The sequence below is a fragment of the Vipera berus genome (assembly GCF_964194415.1).
Source record: "Vipera berus genome assembly, chromosome: 7".
Lineage (NCBI taxonomy): Eukaryota > Metazoa > Chordata > Lepidosauria > Squamata > Viperidae > Vipera > Vipera berus.
In genome coordinates, this window is record NC_138209.1 from 53,768,034 (window position 1) to 53,786,325 (window position 18,292).

The 18,292-nt window shown below is 41.7% G+C and overlaps 1 protein-coding gene across 5 annotated transcripts in view; it reads left to right on the forward strand.

Moving 5' to 3' along the window:
* The window catches only part of AADAT (aminoadipate aminotransferase), a 104,666-nt gene extending 88,263 nt beyond the window's left edge, over window positions 1-16,403 (forward strand). For 4 of the 5 annotated variants that reach the window (XM_081332778.1, XM_081332782.1, XM_081332779.1 and 1 more), the window contains 3 exons: window positions 13,611-13,717; window positions 13,831-13,932; window positions 15,040-16,403. In XM_081332778.1, the coding sequence (XP_081188904.1) occupies window positions 13,611-13,717; window positions 13,831-13,932; window positions 15,040-15,096 (266 nt within the window). In that variant the 3' untranslated portion in view covers window positions 15,097-16,403. The remainder of the gene's footprint in view (window positions 1-13,610; window positions 13,718-13,830; window positions 13,933-15,039) is intronic. The other variant, XM_081332781.1, reaches the window with a different exon arrangement.
* The last annotated feature ends 1,889 nt before the right edge of the window (window positions 16,404-18,292 follow it).

Genomic DNA, 18,292 nt, shown 5'->3' on the forward strand with positions numbered 1-18,292 from the left:
AACCTCCAGTGATGAAGCACCCACAACTTCTGAAGGCAAGCTGTTCCACTGGTTAATTATTCTCGCTCTTAGGAAGTTTCTCCTTAATTCCTGGTTGCTTCTCTCCTTAATTAGTTTCCACCCATTGTTTCTTGTCCTGCCCTCTGGTGCTTTGGAAAATAAGTTGACCCCCCCCCCTCTTTATGGCAATCTCTCAAATACTGGAATACTGCTATCATGTCCCCCTAGTCCATGGGTCGGCAACCCGCGGCTCTCGACCTGCATGCAGCTTTTCAGCCTTCTACAGCGCCTCCCATTTGCAGTCCCACAAAAAAAATGGAACTAAAAATGTTCAATCAATCAATTCCAACTTCTCACGAAAACAAAATCTCGTGAAGTTGGAATTGATTGATTGAATTTCTTTTATTTGTGGGACTGTCCACAGACTTCTTTTCTTCTTGGCACTGCACGTGGCAGTGGCGGAGGAAGAGACGGAAGAGTGCGGAAAGAAGGTGCATGGGTCAGATGAGATGTGTGGGGGGAGGGTTCTGCCAAGCAAATGGAGCTGGGGAAACAGGCTGGGTGGGAGGAGCTGCCAACACCATTGCCATGATCCCCCCCTCCCCAGCCACCCAACCACCATCGCCAATATTCTCACCTGGCCTCACACTCTTCTTCTCTTCATCTTTCACACTCAAATCGGCTGCTAGTGGCTTGGATGGCTCTGCTCTGTCTGAGTTGAAGAAAGCTGCTTTCTGCTGGCCTCCACTTTCTTCAACTTGGACAAAGTAGAGCCACCCAAGCTGCTAGCAGCTGATTTGAGTGCAGAGGAGAAGAGCATTTCCTCAGGAACCGCCTGAAGCTCTGCAGCTGGAAGAGCTCCAGCTGAGGCTGCTTTAGGAAGGTGTCTCCAGCCTTGAAGCCGCTTAGCATTGAAGGAAAGGTCAGCTCTTTATAGCCCCCGCGTGCTCTCACCCCATGGAGTGCTTTTTATGCACAAGGTGCCAGCCTCATTCACACCCTGGAGCGTGAGGAAGGCGGCCAGAAGCAGCGGAGGAGGCACCTTCTCACTTGATAAGGCTGATGCAAGGTAATGGCGCTCTGGGCTCAATTCCAGCCACCCCCTTCTCACCTGGATTGCTCTTCCAGTTACTCAGGTGCGGTAGCCCCCTTCTCTTCAAGAAGCCTCATCCAAATCTATGTGAAAGGGGAGCGCAATGAGCACAAGGGAGAAGCAAACGGGCTACGGTAGGAGTGGCAGGGGCTATTCATTTGGCAATGTGAGACAGGGAGGGAGGGAGAGGGAAGAGAGAGAGAGCATGTGAACTGCAGAGGCTGGTCTCTTCCCAACCCAAATGGTGAAGCATCAATTTGGCTTCCAGACATCTTTTCAGAGTCCTGGGAAAAGCATGTAAAGCAAACTGTTGTAATCATTTTACTTGTCTTGTTTCCTAGGAACTGTCAGACAGTTATTGAGACAGGCAAGTGGCAGCCAGCCCCTTTTAAAAGACAAAAAGGATTGGAATTTGTTAGATTTTCCCAGTAACTGGTTTGCTGGGAGGGAGAGGGAGGGAGGGAGAGAGAGAGAGAGAGAGAATATGAATATACGTGGTTGTCCTTACTGGACTTTTAGTAAAGAACGTTTAATGAAATATTTTGATTTTTTTTAGTTAAGAGATGAGGTATGGTGATAATTATGCTGTATTTAAAGATGGTAGATAAGCTACTAAAATTGTTTTTACCTATTGGGATGAAAGAGAAAGGGTTTTTTCCCCTCTTTCTCCTGTCCTTCTCTTTTTTTCCCTCGCAATTTTTTTTCCATTTTTCTATTTGTAGTTTTTATAGTTTGCACTGGCTTTTTATTTCATAAATATGAGGAGGACCCAAATAGACATTGCGTATTTTATTTCAAACTAACCTTCGACCCAGCGCCTTTTTTTGGAGCTCAAAACGTTTTTGTTGCATGGAGAAATAAAAATTTGTTTTCTTTGAAGCAACACTATACTTTTTTTATACATAGCATAAAGGTAAAAAATGATATATGCAGTGTGTCAGGACCCACTTCAATCCCACATCTTAAGAAAGCAGAACTCTTGGAAGCGATGTCTTCCAACAGGAACTTTTATTAAGAGTAGTTGATAACAGGCATAATAGACAGGATCTGAGATTTCCCGCGGAAAACGATAGGTTAAGGTATCCCCAAGCAAGCCCACCCCATAGTCCATCTGGCCAGTGTGGGACGACCAATCCCCAGGTGTTAGGTCCATCGTGGAAAAAGGGGAGATAACATCGGCCCATCTCCAGATCACACAGCAATCGTTGACGGCTCTTCACATCTTCCTCTGGGATTGTAGAAACAAACCAGGCATGGAGGTTGCATTCTTTATTCTTTCCCTTGTTTTAGCTGACAGTTTAGGGAGATAGGTTCGGAGAGAGTGATAGTGGAGGGCAGCAAGATGTTACATTGTGGCGGATGGAGGAAGCAAACGGAATAAACGAAAGCAAAAGGTTACATTGTAGCAGATAGAGGAAGCAGAGGCAATAAACCTGCGGACACATCCCGCCTTCCCCTTGGGAGTATGGCAGAACCCAGGGAAAGGTGATATTTGCTTTTGGGCTAGAGGGGATAGATAGAAATGAAATAGGAATGGGTTCTGACATCCTGCCTCCCTTAAAAATAGTGAGATCCACCTGTAGAGATAACAAAACAGGTATATAGGTTAGTCGGATTTGTCAGGAAATTCTGTATGAAACTTTTTTAGCAATTTGGGTGCTCTAACATGTCATTTGTGGACCCACATGTTCTGTGAAGAGGGAAGGTGTTTCCACACTACTAGGTATTGGGTTGCCCCACAGTATGTCCTAGAATCTAGAATTTCTTTTATTTCGAAGTGTTGTTCTCCTTCAATCATGATTGGAGGTGGTGTGTATTTTTGGCCGTAAGGGTGATTGTTGTTCTAGTTTCAGCAAGCTGCAGTGAAAGATTGGGTGTATTTATCTGAGGTTCTTCTGCAATTCTAATTCTACTGTTACTGGGTTTATGATTCTTTTAATTGGAAAAGATCCTATATATTTTGGACCAAGTTTTTTACAAGGCTGTAGGGATTTTAGGTATTTTGTAGACAAATATACCATTTCTCCTACAGTGAATGGTCTAGGTTCGACTCTTTTTTTATCCACTTGTGTTTTGTATACCAGTCTAGCTTCATCTAAGTCTTTCCTAACTACTGGCCAGGTGTTTTATAATTGGGATATCCATTCTTTCAGTGATGGGATTGCCGGTTCATTTGGGGTTAGTTCTGGCATAGGGTTGAAACTTTGGCCAGTGGCTACCTGAAAGGGAGTATATCCTATGCTGGAGTGGACTGCCTTGTTGTAGGCAACCTCTGCAAAAGGAATTAGGTCCATCCAATTCATTTGTTGGAAATTAATAAAGCACCTTAAATATTGCTCAAGTACTGAGTTCGAAAGTTCAGTCGATCCATTAGTCTAAGGATGATGACTAGATGACAGTCCCTGGGATAAAAATTCTTTCCAAAACTGTGATGTGAATTGCACTCCCCTATCTGATATGATGCGTTGGGGTGACCCATGCAATCTGTAGATGTGCTGCACGAATAGTTTTGCTAAGATTTTTGCGGTAGGGATTTTTTGGCAAGGGATAAAGTGCATTTGTTTTGAAAACAGGTCCGTAACCACCCAGATGACAGTGTTTCCATTGCTTTCTGGTAACTCCACTATAAAATCCATGGATATTTCTTTCCATGGGGTCGAGGGATTCGCCACTGGTTGTAGCAATCTGTGTGATTTCCCTTACAGCCTCTTAGCAGCTGTGCAGGTTGGGCAGCTAGCCACATAGCTTTCTATTTCCTTTTTCATGGATGGCCACCAAAACTGTCTTGATTAAATGTAGTGTTTTTACAAATCCAAAATATCCTGCTGATTTTGTGTCATGGCACAGCTGCATGAAAGTGACTCTCTGGTGGGTGGTATATATGACTTCTCTCCCACCCATGGCAGATCGTGCATACATGTTTATTCTTCTGGAACCATTCATCTGTTTCTAAAGTTTTCCAGAATTCGATTCCAGTTTGGCTGCCCAGCTGCGGCTTTAATTTAGCCTGGGCCCTGGTGGTCACTGGTGCTGCCAGTTGTGGTTCGGGCATGAGTGGTTTAGAACCAGTGGAACACATGCTGTTATATTGGGGCATGCGACACAGGGCATCTGCCAGGATGTTCTTTCCCCCTCGGCAAGTGTTTGAGCAGAAAATGGAATTAGTGAAAGTGCTGAGACTAGTGGGCCTGCTTAGAGGTGAGCTTTCTGGGTGTTTTTAGTGCTTCCAAGTTTTTGCGGTCTGTCCAGACCTGAAAAGGGATTTTATTCCCTTCAAGGAAATGGCGCCATGTGAGTAACGACCATCTCACAGCGTACACTTCCTTTTTCCACACAGCCCAGCATTGTTCTGTTTCAGTGAGTTTTCTGGATGTGTATGCGCACGGTTGCAGTGCCCCTTTGGCATTTTCTTATAATAGTACAGCCCTCACCACAACATCACTTGCGTCTGCCTGTATTACGAAAGGTTTATCTGGGTCCGGGTGCCTCAGTACAGGTTTGGCAGAAAAGAGTCTCTTTAATCTTTCGAATGCTGCTTGGCATTTCATTGTCCATTTCAGTGGCTGGCTGGGTTTCACTGAGGTTTCCCCCCTCGTTTTTAAGAGGTTTGTGAGGGACAGGGCTATTTGGGCTAATGAAGGGATGAACTGGCAGTAAAAGTTTGCAAAACCCAGCAAACTTTGCAATTGCTTCCTTGTGCAAGGTGGTGCCCATTCTAACACTGCCCTCAACTTCTCGGGTTCCATTTCAATGTCCTGTGGGGATATGCGATAACCTAGGTAGTCTATTTTTTTCCTGGTAAGAGTTCGCATTTCAATAGTTTGGCATGTAGGTGGGCAGCTCACAGTTTCTTTAAAACTGCTCTGACTAGGTTGACATGCTTCTCTTCGGACTCAATGAAGATAAGGAAGTCATCCAAATAAACCAGGACCCCCTTGAATAGGAGCTCCCTTACCATGTCATTGATTAATTGCGTAAATATTGCAGAGGGCCCTTATAGTCCAAACGGCAAAACTTTGAATTGGTAGCATCCCATTGGACAATTAAATGTGATTTTCCATTTGTCCCCTTCCTTAATCCTGACATGGTAGTACACTTCTCTTAGGTCTAGTTTGGTAAAAATTCTTCCTTACAATAGGTGGGATAACATGTCCTTCATGAGGGGTAGGGGGTACAGGTTACTTTCACTGATTGCATTCAGGGCACGGTAATCCATGCACAAGCGCAAAGTGCTATCCTTCTCTCTAAAGAGGACCAGGGCGGCTACTTTGGGCTTGGCAGGTTCGATAAATCCCCTTTCTAGGTTTTTGTTTATGAATCTTTCCATCTCCTCCTTCTCTTTAGAGAAGTATAATGGAGTATAATCTGGGCTTCGGGAGTTTTGCCCCGGGTTTGATTTCTATGGCACAGTCCGTGGGTTGGTGAGGAGGGAGTTCATCCACCCATTCCTTGCTGAAAACCTCGGCAAGGTATCGGTATTCCTCTGGTATTTTGGGTAACCCCTTTTCCTCTCCCACCAACGCTTTCTGCACTCCTGGGCTTGGTAGGGCTCCTTGGGGTGTTGAGTTCGCACAATCCCCTTTTGGGAATTTGAGCTCTGCCATCTTCCAATCTACCCAGGGGTTCCATTTCTTTAGCCATGCCAGCCCTAGGATCACTGAGCATTCCATACCTGGGGTTACTACAAACCTTATGTCTTCCTCGTGGTCCCCCAGAGATAGGTAGATTGGTAAAGTGGCTAGGGTAGCTGGCACCCCCCCTGCTGTGGACCCATCTAACTGGCCGAACGAGATCAGCTGTTTCAGCCTCCTCACCGGGATGCCAAAGTTTCCCACTACTGTTGGGCTAATGAAGCACTGGGTGCAGCCAGAGTCTATTAGGGCTTTCACTTTGACAGCTTCAGGCATGGAGGGGGCTAATATAGTCACTTTCTTGAGGATGGGCGCAATGAGTCCACTTACCAGGGGTTTGCCCTCTGAGTTTCCCAAGGAATCGGCCACCCCTGCAGTGTAGGCCGGAGTTCCCTGCCCACGCTTGAAAGATGGTGGAGACTCTACAGCCTTTGTTGCCTTCATGGCAGTTCTTGTGTATTGGCTGGGGTCTTCCCTGACTTCCCTGCCGGTGATCGATCTGGGTTGTGTTGAGGGGCTTTTGAGCGGCACTCTGCGGCACGATGCCCCTCTGTCCCGCATTTGAAACAGCCTGTTGACTTCTTGGCCATGGCCGATGGTTTTGGTAGTGCGCGCAACAGTTCAGGGGGTGAGCAGCCCCACGGTTTCCCTCGGCAGTGCCTCTTCAGGTTGATCTCTGCTTCCTCCGCCAGGACGTACCAGTTGGCGTGGGTTTTCTCGGGGCAGGCAAGCATTGTACAGGATGTAGTTTAGGCCATCTTTAAAGTGGCTAAGGAGGATGTCTTCCGGCCAGTTCAGCTTGCTGACGAAGGCGTATATTCAGCTACCAGGCGTCTGCCTTGTTTCACTGTTTTGATCTTCTCACGGACTTTTCGGTCAGTCAGGGGTCCTCAAATTGCCTTCTCAGTGAGGACATGAAGTGGTTGAAGTTGTGGAGCTCTGAGGCATTGAAATCATACAGATTCACCATCAATCTGTGGTCGCCCCATCCAGAGCAGATTGCACAATACAGATACGGGCTTCATCGTTGGGGATGTCTCGTCCGTATTTTTCCATGTAGCTGATGACTTGGGTTAAGAAGAACCCCAAGCGTTGCGGCTCTCCCCTGAATTTCACGTCCAGAGGTCGGTACCTTCGCTGCCGATGGTGATGTCTCCCATCCTGATTGGCCGCTGCAGGTAGGCGGGGAGTGGGGACTGCCAAAGCAGTAGCTGCTGTCTTGGTGGTTTTGGTGGACATCCTTGGGACTTCAGCTTCCGATTCCCCTTCAGTGTCTCTGGCTGTGACCCAAAGTTCAGGTTTCTCATCCCCGAGAGAGCTGAGGGTTCTTTTCATCAGGTCAATAGCTTTCTCTAGGGTCCAATTTGAGTGCTGTGCATGATCCCCTTCCTCTTCACTAAGGTGAAGGGATCTCTCCATTTCTTGCTTCCATCTGGGTTGGTGGCTGCCTCGTCTCAGGGTCACCTTTCTTGATCTCTTCTCCCACTTGTCTTTCTTTCCTACGCTCATCAACCACAGAGGTTTGTGGCTGCATGTTCCCACCACCTTAATTAATCGTTCTGCGCAGGAAATCTCAGATCCTGTTTAATGTCAGGACTCAATCCCACATCTTAAGAAAGCAGAACTTTTGGAAGCAATTTCTTCCAACAGGAACTTTTATTAAGAGTAGTTGATAGCAGGGGCTTCCAGTTTGCAATTGCGGGGCCGGCACGTGCGCGGTAATCGCTCTCTCCGCCTCCGGTTTTTCTCTCGCCGGGGGACCCTGAAAAGGGGCAGAAGTTGCCCTGGAGGGGTGACAAGCATGAAGAGGACCCCCCAATTGATCGCAGAAGGGTGGCAGCCCTTCCGATTAATCCAGGGCAGCTCTTCAAACTGACGGGGAAAAGATCAGCCATTAGCATGGCCCATCACTAAGCCACTACGAGCGAAACCAAAATTATTATCAAGCACATTGGAAGCACCACAGAGGAATTGGGTGAGATCCTACCTTCTTTGTATCCCAAGTATTTTCCTGTAAAAGCTTCTTGAAATTTCCTCCCCCCACCCTCTAATATGGTGGCGTCTGACTACGTAGGGGAAATAAAGCCTTAAAAAGAACGACTAAGTAATTGGATTTGCATCTTCTTGATATTTGGGGACCCAAAAAGTTCTTAATTCTACTGGGACCTGTTACCTTATCTACTTGTAAAAAAGTTTAAAAAGAATTCAAATTGGATGAAAACCTAGCTTGGAGTTTGAAAAAGACTTTCAATGCTATTGGGGACATCGTGTGGCAAAGCTTGGTACAGCAAGTGATTACTCCTGACGGAGAGAACAGCTGGGCGGTGAAATTGTCTTTTAAGAACTGTGGAGGTGAACACTTACTGACTCTTGTTTCAAAATAGCCTCCACTAAAGGATTATCTATAGCCATCCTAGAAATGGAGGTGTACCAGCAAAAAAACCTCAGCTAATTCTAAACTTATACTTGAAAAAATTCTTGGAGCTACTAAGATAATTAAATCCAGGTTAAAAGACAAAGATGCCAGCTTAAATCTACAAAATGAAACCTTGACTTCAACTAAAGAACTTACAATTCAAAAAACAACAGAAGCAGAAGAAATTAATACCAAGACAGAGGATTTTAAAGAACAAGTACAATCTACTGAGAATTTTTACAGTCAAACCCTGACTGCAACTAAAGAACTTACAACCCAAAAAGCAATAGAAGCAGAAGAAAGTAATACCAAGACAGAGGGTGTTAAAGATCAACAAGTACAGCATACTGAAAATCTAGACAACCAAACAACAACCATAACATTGGACATGACTTTTTACTTAAACCAGAAACTTGAGGAAGAAGAAGACCAGACTGAATTGAAGATAAATATACTAGAGCAAATATGGAGATCTGAGCCTCTAGGGCAGCGATTTAATGGTTATAAATGGGCCAGTTCCTTTGGAAAATTGATAACTAGATGGTCTCCTTTAATTCAAGTAACATGTACAAGAATGAAAGGAGATCTATCTAATGATTTAAAGGCATTGCTATGGAAGCCTGGCTGACATAAAAAGAAAGCTAGAGTTAGATTTTAAAAATGGGGTCCTTTGATTTATAACAGAAGATCCTTAAAGTCTCAACTAATGGGCTAAAGGGAGATTTTGAGATGAAGGGAAATATGAGGGAAATGAAAATTAACTATTAGGAAATAGCTTTGAATTATTGCTTAGCCCATATAATATAGAAGATGGACTTGAGACAATAAAGGACACTTTATTAGTAAATGGTGAGGTACTAGGATGAGAAATAGAAAATGTTTATGAAATAATATAAGAATATATTTAAGTAAGTAATATGTATATTTTAGATATGATAATTTTTATGTAGTGAAATAAAGGAAATTTGGGTTACCCGAAACTTAAATATTATGGATATTAAAGGTTAAATTGGAATACTGTAATTAAAAATTGAAATTAGGTAAAATTCAAAAACAGGACGTGGATATGTAAAAGTAAAAATATATTGATAAATGTTTTAACTGACCGTGTTATAATTAGAAATTTACTAGCTTAAATATGATATAGTAAATGTTAAGGAAAATAGAGAAGGAATCTTTGATGATGTAACCTGAGATATGTACTAAAGATTTTGTTTTTGAACTATTGACTACCCAATCACCATACTGCTTTCTAAATACTTAAATGTAAAACTGGAAAACCAATAAAAATATTTATTAAAAGAAAAAAGAATAGTTGATAGCAGGCATAAGAGACAGGATCTGAGATTTCCCACACAGAACGATAGGTTAAGGCAGGGCTTTTCAACCAGTGGTACGGGTACCACCTATGGTACACTGGCACCTGGCAGGTGGTACATGGCCATCCTAGAAAAGTGGTAGTGGGGGAGGGAAATGAGCTGAACCAATGGCAGCACTGCACAAGCCTGAGCGAAAGATGGATGGAGCTGCAGGGCTGTCAGGGCTCAGCAGAAGCGCCAGGATCAGTGCCGCTTTCCAGCTGATTGGTGCTTCTTCAGGGCTGTCAGGGCTCAGTGGATGCGCAGGATCAGTGCCAGGCTCCAGCTGGAACTCGGCCCTGATCCTGGTGCTTCTGTTGAGCCCTGAAGAAGCACCAATCAGCTGGAAAGCAGCACTGATCCTGGAGTTTCTGCTGAGCCCAGAAGAAGCGTCAATCAGCTGGAATGTTGCAGCATCTCCAGGGTCAGATGCTTGGCAACTGATTCATATTTATGACGGTCACAGTGTCCCAGGGTCATGTGAAGTGACCAAAACTGCTGCAACCATCCAGCAGGGGGGGGGAATGAAATCCAAACACCCCACCCCCACCCCAGCTGCCAATCCTCAACACAAATGCTCACAACAATGAAAACCTCGGACAGGAGGAAGGGCGCCGCCGGGTGGGCAGACAGGTGTCTTGCTCGGCTGTGGCTTGGGGGGCCATTCAGTGCCATTGTAACTTCAAACAGTCACTAAGCAAACTGTTGTAAGTTGAGGATTACTTGTACTTCATCACTTTTTTCCTTTTTTCTTTTTTTTTCTTTTTTTGGTCATCAAGTTTTTAACACCTTGCTAGGTGACTGGTGGTACACAGATGTTGCCATATCCTTAAAGTGGTACAATGGGTGAAAAGGTTGAAAAGCCCTAGGTTAAGGTATCCCCAAGCAAGACTGTCCATCCAGCCAGTGTGGGATGACCAATCCCCAGGTGTTAGGTCCATCATGGAAAAAGGGGAGATAACATCGGCCCATCTCCAGATCACACAGCGATGGTTGACGGCTCTTCACACCTTCCTCTGGGATCGTAGAAACAAACCAGGCACAGAGGTTGCATTCTTTATTCTTTCCTTTGTTCTAGCTGACAGTTTAGGGAGATAAGTTGGGAGAGAGATATAGCACAGGGCAGCAAAATGTTACATTGTAGCGGATAGAGGAAGCAGAGGCAATAAACGAAAGCAAAAGGTTATATTGTAGCAGATAGAGGAAGCAGAGGCGATAAACCCGTGGGCACATCCTCCCTCCCCCTTGGGAGTATGGCAGAACCCAGGGAAAGGTGATATTTGCTTTTGGGTTAGAGGGGATAGATAGAAATGTAATAGGAATGGGTTCTGATACAGTGTTATCTTCATTTTAGATGTCAAAAAGGGTTTGTGGCTGCCAGTGTTTTCTTTTCTGTGGGAAACAGGTCCAAATGGCTCTTTGAGTGTTTAAGGTTGCCGACCCCTGCCCTAGTCCTTCTTTTCTCTAGACTAACCAAACCCAAATTCTGCAACTGTTCTTCATATGTTTTAGTCTCCAAGGCTTTAATCATCTTAGCTGCTCTTTATTGTACTTTTTCCAAAGTCTCAACATGTTTTTTGTAAAGTGGTGACCAATGCAGTATTCCGGGTGTGGCCTTAGTAAGGCTTTATAAAGTGGCACTAATACTTCACGTGATTTTGATTCTATGCATCTCTTTATACAACCAAGGGTTGTATTAACTTTTTTGGCTGCCGCCACACACTGCTGACTCATATTTAAGTGATTGTCCATTAGGGCTCCAAGGTACCTCTCACAGTTACTGTTTTTGAGCAGGTTTTGATGGCCCATAAGGCCAGCTGTATTAGACATATAGACACACATTGCAGCACGAATAAGGCAAAAAGGGAAGAAAGACGCCGCCTTTATCATGTCTGCAGAAACAACGGGTATCCACCTAACTTCAATAGACAATACAGCAGGCCAGGTGAACCTACAGCACTTGCCATCAATGTGAAAACGCCTTAACATCACGGATAACACTGCCTTATATCCACGTTGTATCCAAGGCCACAGCGCGCATACTAGCCCCTCAGAAGGTCAGTGTTGCCCACAGACCTGATCGGACTTTACGAGCTTATGTCATGCGCCCTAAAGATCCACTCCCCAATGAAGAAAAATCCTCGGTCGTGTACAAGATGTCATGCCAAAATTGCAATTGCAATTACATTGGGGAGACGGCAAAACGACTGAGGACTAGAGTGCACGAACACAAGCTTGCTATTAGAAGACAAGAACAACATTCACAGGTGTGGGCACACATGGCTACACATAACCATGTCTTTAACAGGGACCGAGGCAATTGCCAGTGACAACACTAAAGGCGGCTGCTTGTTTAAGGAAGCTTGGTTTTCAAACCACTCCTCTATCAACCGGTACATAGACCTCCCCCCTGCATACCAGGTACTAAGGAATTGGGAAGAGGAACAACGTGCGCAATATGGAGGCAAACAATGCAAGCACTTACAGAGCGCCTCATTGTATCAAAATCAAGATTGTACAAACACAACCACCCTGCATTGTAGAACACAGGGAAGAAGAGAAACAACTATTTAGAACCTCTGGTATAAGAACACGGGCAATGACTAGAGCTATGGCTATAATACATGGAACTGTCAGCAATCCACCTTTGACAACAGACACCCAGAGACAGCTACATACCCCAAAAACGGATGTGCGACAACTCAAAGGAATACGGCTGGCCTCAACAAACAGGCCGGTGTTGCACTCCATGAGCGGAGTGCAGACACCAACAGTATAAACACAATCTCCCCACCCCATTATTTCCATCCTGACTATGTTGGCAGTTAGCCAACAAAAGCTTGATCTTTTAGCAATAAAAACATTTATTTTTTCTTATTCCATCCTAGTGTTCGCTTAGTTTGTTAATTTTAATATGCCTGGGATTCGCATTTTTAATCTTATCAAGGAATATTAATATATAAAATACAAAGGAAAATAAAAATAAGAGATTAGGGGAAGGGAAAAGGGAGGGGGAAAAGAAAATGTGAGGTACAAGGGGGGAAAGGTGTTGACTTCCGACTCTTTTTAGCACATTACAGGATAAAAACATTCCAGCCTCAACTTTTTGCTTTTACACATTAGAATATAACTAGCCATTTCTATAACATCTATCTAATCGACAAAACCATAGTCAAAATTTCTTTTTTTTCCATCACAAGGACAAAATCCACAAGTGATATCCAAGTAGAAAACGTACTTAAATATATTCTCCTCTTTGAATAAATTGATCAATTTAGCCATTCCTGCTTTATCTTTCTTGCTATTGAAATAGCGCATATTTCTATTTCCACCTAATAATGTTTATGAACTATCATCATTTTTGTTAACAAGGTTCACTGTATTCTTTCAGATTCTTTGACCTTACAGGGGATAATATTCTTTTTTTCTTTTTTCACCCTTTTTAAAAAATGCTAAACTTTTCTTTAAGCGCATTTCTAAGATCAAAACTTTCTAATATATTTTTCTTTAACTTCTTAATGTACAGGCTTTGAATTTCAGTATTAAATTTATATCCCTCCCTCCAAACTACCCTTATAGAATTTTTTTTCTTTTATAAACATCCTTTTTAAAACTCAAAAATTTTCTTTAAACTGTTACATTTTCTTTAACTTTCTCTTGTCAGAAGGAAAAATCGGGTCCTGATCCAAGATGGGAGGACGCTGTAGAAATGAGCTGAAGGCAGACCACATTTTGGAAACAAAGTTTCTTTATTTAGTTGCCAGAAACTTCAGTGACAACAGCATGTTTCTGGAGTGGCTGACAAATGGAGTTGAGAGTGGATGGATCTTTATAGGGCTCTGGGACTCTGAAGTGGAAATGTTTCTGGGTTGTGCTATGAGGTGGGCTTTTGTGTCTTTTACTAGTCTAATGGTTTCCAGGAAACTTTGGCTATTCTAATAAGAGATCTGAGTCTACTTTCTCCCCATTCATAGGGTAAAGCAGTCAGCACACGCCATTAAGTTTTAAATCATGACCTATACTTCAGTGCATTTCTAAAGTAAGTTAGTTGGTGGTAGCCATATATGTGCTTTTCTGTTTTTCACTCTGCTATTTCATTTCTCTCATTTAAGGTCTGGCAGACTGGCATATCCCTGTTGCTGGAATGTTTCTATGGATTAAGATTAAGGGAGTTCCTGATACCCAAGAACTGATCATGAAAAAAGCTTTGGAGAAACAAGTATGAAAAATAAATATTGAACCTAAAACAAAATGGGGAGAGAGGGCTAATACATTTTTTTAACTATTCTAATATGAGAAGCTTATGACTGACTGAGAAGGGTTTTGTTTTAGGTGTTGCTTGTCCCTGGATGTTCATTTAACATTAACAGTTCTGATCCCAGCTCTCATGTCAGAGCCTCCTTCTCTCTCTCTTCTCCAAGTCAGATTGATCAGGTGAGTGAAGTTTGCCTTGTCTCCACAGCTACCATTTCATCAGACTCAGTGTCATTATTCTTATGTTATAGTTGATAAGCCATGTTCTATTCAATTTCAGTCTTTTCCTCTTTCTGTGAGAAACCGGCTGAATTTGGGTTATCAAATTTGAATCTTTCATTACTTTTCATATGTCTATTGACAGGATGATTTAGTTATTTGCTGGAAAAATTTAAAAGGTTAGAAAGTTAATTCAGTTTTATAGAGTATGGGATTGGCATAGGCATTATAGGATCCTGCTTTTAGGTAACATTAGAATCATCTCCATGTAACACAGAATATTGTTATGAATTTCTGAACACTATGTACATTTAGATGTATCCATGAAATATTGTAGGCATTTGTAGATATTTAGCTATCAAGTCAATTGGCCTAGGAATAATACCAATATAGTTAATGTAGGCTCTTAAAAAGATTTCTTTCTATTCAAATTCATGAATAGTGCCAATGCATAGAAGAGTGATTTCTCTTCATCTAAATCTTAATTCCATTTAGACAATGAGGAATATACATAAGAGAAAAATACATGTATAGGCATTGCATGAAATATTGCAGTGCACTTTCAAGGTGGAACCTGTTTGTATGTGACATTGTTCATGAGAAATATTCATGGTAAATGGAAAAAAGATTGGGTAAGCTATGGATCATTTATGTAGCTATTTCATATCTTGAAATTCCAGCTTATGTTTCTGCATTTGTATTGATGAAACTACATTGGAAAGAATATTCAGCTCTTTTACATATGCATACCTAGTGCCTTCCTTGAGCCATATAATAAGGTTCAAAACATTATTGGTTTTATTTTGTTATTATAATAATTCATAATACTATTCGTATTATAATTATATACCCATTACTATATTTAGGGGTAAACAATATTATACAAAATAAAAAGTACAAAATAGTAAGCTACAGAAATTAGATGGATGAGATAAAAGGAAATACAGCTAAATCTAGCTTACAATATCATCAGCATTCACTATATCTTTCAAACTTTCTGTTTTTGCAAACTATTTTTGCCTTATTTATACCACCTCTTTTTACTGATTCATGTCATATAAATAGCAGTTCTTGTTGTTACAGGGTTTCCAAAGATTGGCTGACATCATTAAAGAAGCTGTATGATTTTATTAAATGAAAAATCCTTAAGAAGAAAAATATGTTTTTCCAACTGTATAGAATATACAATGTTATAGAATATAAGTGATAAAGAATTTTATGCACTTTTAAAATGTACATTAACATCTGAAAACAATGTATGAATATGTGCAAAACTTACTTATTAATTAGGTTGCCACAGAAATTTTACTCAGGGTGAAATCTTTTACCACCAAAGTTTTTAATACTTTTCAGATTTCACAGGGATGCTGTTGTTTTATCTTAGTATTCTCCCCAAAGATAAGCATTATACATTTCAGAATCAGGCATATTTGTGTGGAATTGGTTTAATTTCTGGGTTTTTTATAATAATGTTCTATATCTTATAATACTCGTCATGATTCAGAAATTCTCTAAGTCTATTGTATGTTTTGTATTTGCTTTGAAGTTTAAAACAAAACTAAGTGGGAAAAAGTTCTGCAAATGGAAATTTGAACTCAAGGAAACCACATTTCTACAGGTAAGAATGAGCAGAATTTGAGAATAGATTCTCTGATATGAGCAACTTTATTTTTTGGCCCATGTAAATTAAATATTCCATTCTATAATGCTGTGTATCTCCTATAAATTAAAACTATTTGATGTCATCATAGGAATTATTTCACAGCAAGGTTTTCTATGGAAATCCTGATCTCCTATACTTAAAATTTTGGATTAAGAAAGCAGACCTTCTTCATAATAAATTTCAGTGTGTAAAAGCAGGAAATTTTATATATTTTTTTAAAAATGCTATTTACATTTTTCTGAGTTTCATCCTACACAGTCAACTATAAGATTCCCATCCTCTAGTTTAGAAAAAACAAATACCTATATCAATAAATAACATTCTGTCTATTTCTTCTAAGAGAAGATAGCTTCTTCATCTTTTCAGGATGCATATTTTAAATACCCAATAATTGAATTATAGAAGTGAGATCATGTAATGAAAAGAGAAATACTTCCTCCACCTGGTTATTGGCCGAGCTACGAAGATTTATTTTATTTGGACTGCCATATTGCTTCTAGCTTGTCTACAGTTGCAAGGGGGGAGGAAGCTTGGGATCCACAGGTGTTCCCTATCAGTGTGAGAGCTGAAGCTGCTGAAGAAATGTGTTGGCAAGTTGAAGGTTTCTTCTCTCATAACAATTGCTGGAAGATTAATTGGACAATGTGACTGAATTGTCAGAGAGGGAGGGAAAGTTTTACTCTTTTAATTATCTGTTTCCCACCATGTTGCCTAAGCTAGCTTTTCTTCTATTTGCCAGTATGTTATGCCTAATTAAAGTTAACATTAAAGATCACTATGTCTCCAGTGTTTTACTTCGTTGGACTTTACAGCCAGGATTTGACACTAGTTGAAGAGCAGAGAAAAGTCAAAAATTATTTTGCACAGTGCATTTATTTGTCATATTTTTAGTACTTTAAAATAGAAATGCTGATGGTCTCATGAGGATACCTTTTTAATGATTATGTTTTTTTCTCTAGGTTTAACTATTTTGTTGTTGTTGTTAGTTGTGAAGTCGTGTCCGACCCATCACGACCCCATGGACAACGTTCCTCCAGGCCTTCCTGTCCTCTACCATCTTCTAGAGTGCTTTTAAGCTCACACCTACTACTTCAGTGACTCCATCTAGCCACCTTATTCTCTGTCATCCCCTTATTCTCTGTCTTTTGCCCTCAACCTTTCCCAGCATTAGGCTCTTCTCCAGTGAGTTTTTCCTTCTCATTAGGTGGCCAAAGTATTTGAGTTTCAACTTTAGGATCTGGCCTTGTAAAGAGCAGTCATGGTTGATCTCCTCTAGGACTGACCAGTTTGATCGCCTTGCAGTCCAAGGGACTCACAGGAGTCTTCTCCAGCACCAGAGTTCAAAGGCCTCAATTCTTTGGTGCTCAGCCTTTCTTATGATCCAACTTTCACAGCCATACATTGCAACTGGGAAGAACATGGCCTTGACTATACACACTTTTGTTGGCAGGGTGATGTCTCTGCTTTTTAGTGTGCTGTCTAGATTTGCCATGGCTTTCCTCCCCGGGAGCAAGCATCTTTTAATTTCTTGGCTGCAGTCCCCATCAGCGGTGATCTTGGAGCCCAGGAAAATAAAATCTGTCACTACCTCCATTTCTTCCCCATCTATTGGCCAGGAATTGAGAGGGCCGGATGCCATGATCTTGGTTTTCTTAATGTTTAGTTTCAACCCAAGTTTTGCACTCTCCTTCTTCACTCGCAACAAGAGGCTCTTTAGTTCCTCTTCACTTTCTGCCATTAGAGTGGTATCATCTGCATTTCTTAGGTTGTTGATATTTCTCCCGGCAATCTTATTTCCAACTTTTGATTCATCTAGCCCTCCCTTTCTCATGATGTGCTCTGAATATAAATTAAACAGGCAGCGTGACAGTATACAGCCTTGCCAGACTCCTTTCCCAATTTTGAACTAGTCAGTGGTTCCGTGTCCAGTTCTCACTGTTGCTTCTTGACCCGCATATAGGTTTCTCAAGAGACAAATAAGATGGTCTGGTACTCCCATCTCTTTAAGTTCCTCTGCCTCTTTTAAATCCTGCCTGTACTTCTGGTAGTTCTCGATCCACATACTGCTGGAGTCTAGCTTGTAGGATTTTAAGCATAACTTTACTAGCATGTGAAATGAGTGCAATGGTGCGATAGTTTGAACATTCTTTGGCACTGCCTTTCTTTGGAATTGGAATGTAAACTGATCTTCTCCAATCCTGTGGCCACTATGGAGTTTTCCAAATTTGCTGGCAAATTGAGTAGCACTTTTACTGCATCGTCTTTTAAGATTTTGAATAGCTCAGCTGGAATACTGTCACCTCCACTAGCTTTGTTGTTGCTCAGCTTTCCTAAGGCCCACTTCACTTCACATTCTAGGATGTCTGGCTCGAGGTCAGTGACCACCTCATTGTGGTTATCTGGGACATTAAGCTTGTTCTTGTATAGTTCTTCTGTGGTAATTTTGCCACCTCTTCTTAATCTCTTCTGCCTCTGTTAGGTCCCTGCCATTTTGGTCTTTATCATGCCCATTTTTGCATGAAACGTTCCCTTCATCTCTCCAATTTTCTTGAAAAGATCTCTGGTCCTCCCTATTCTATTGTTTTCTTCTGTTTCTTTGCACTGTTCATTTAAGAAGGCATTCTTATCTCTTCTAGCTATTCTCTGGAATTTGCATTC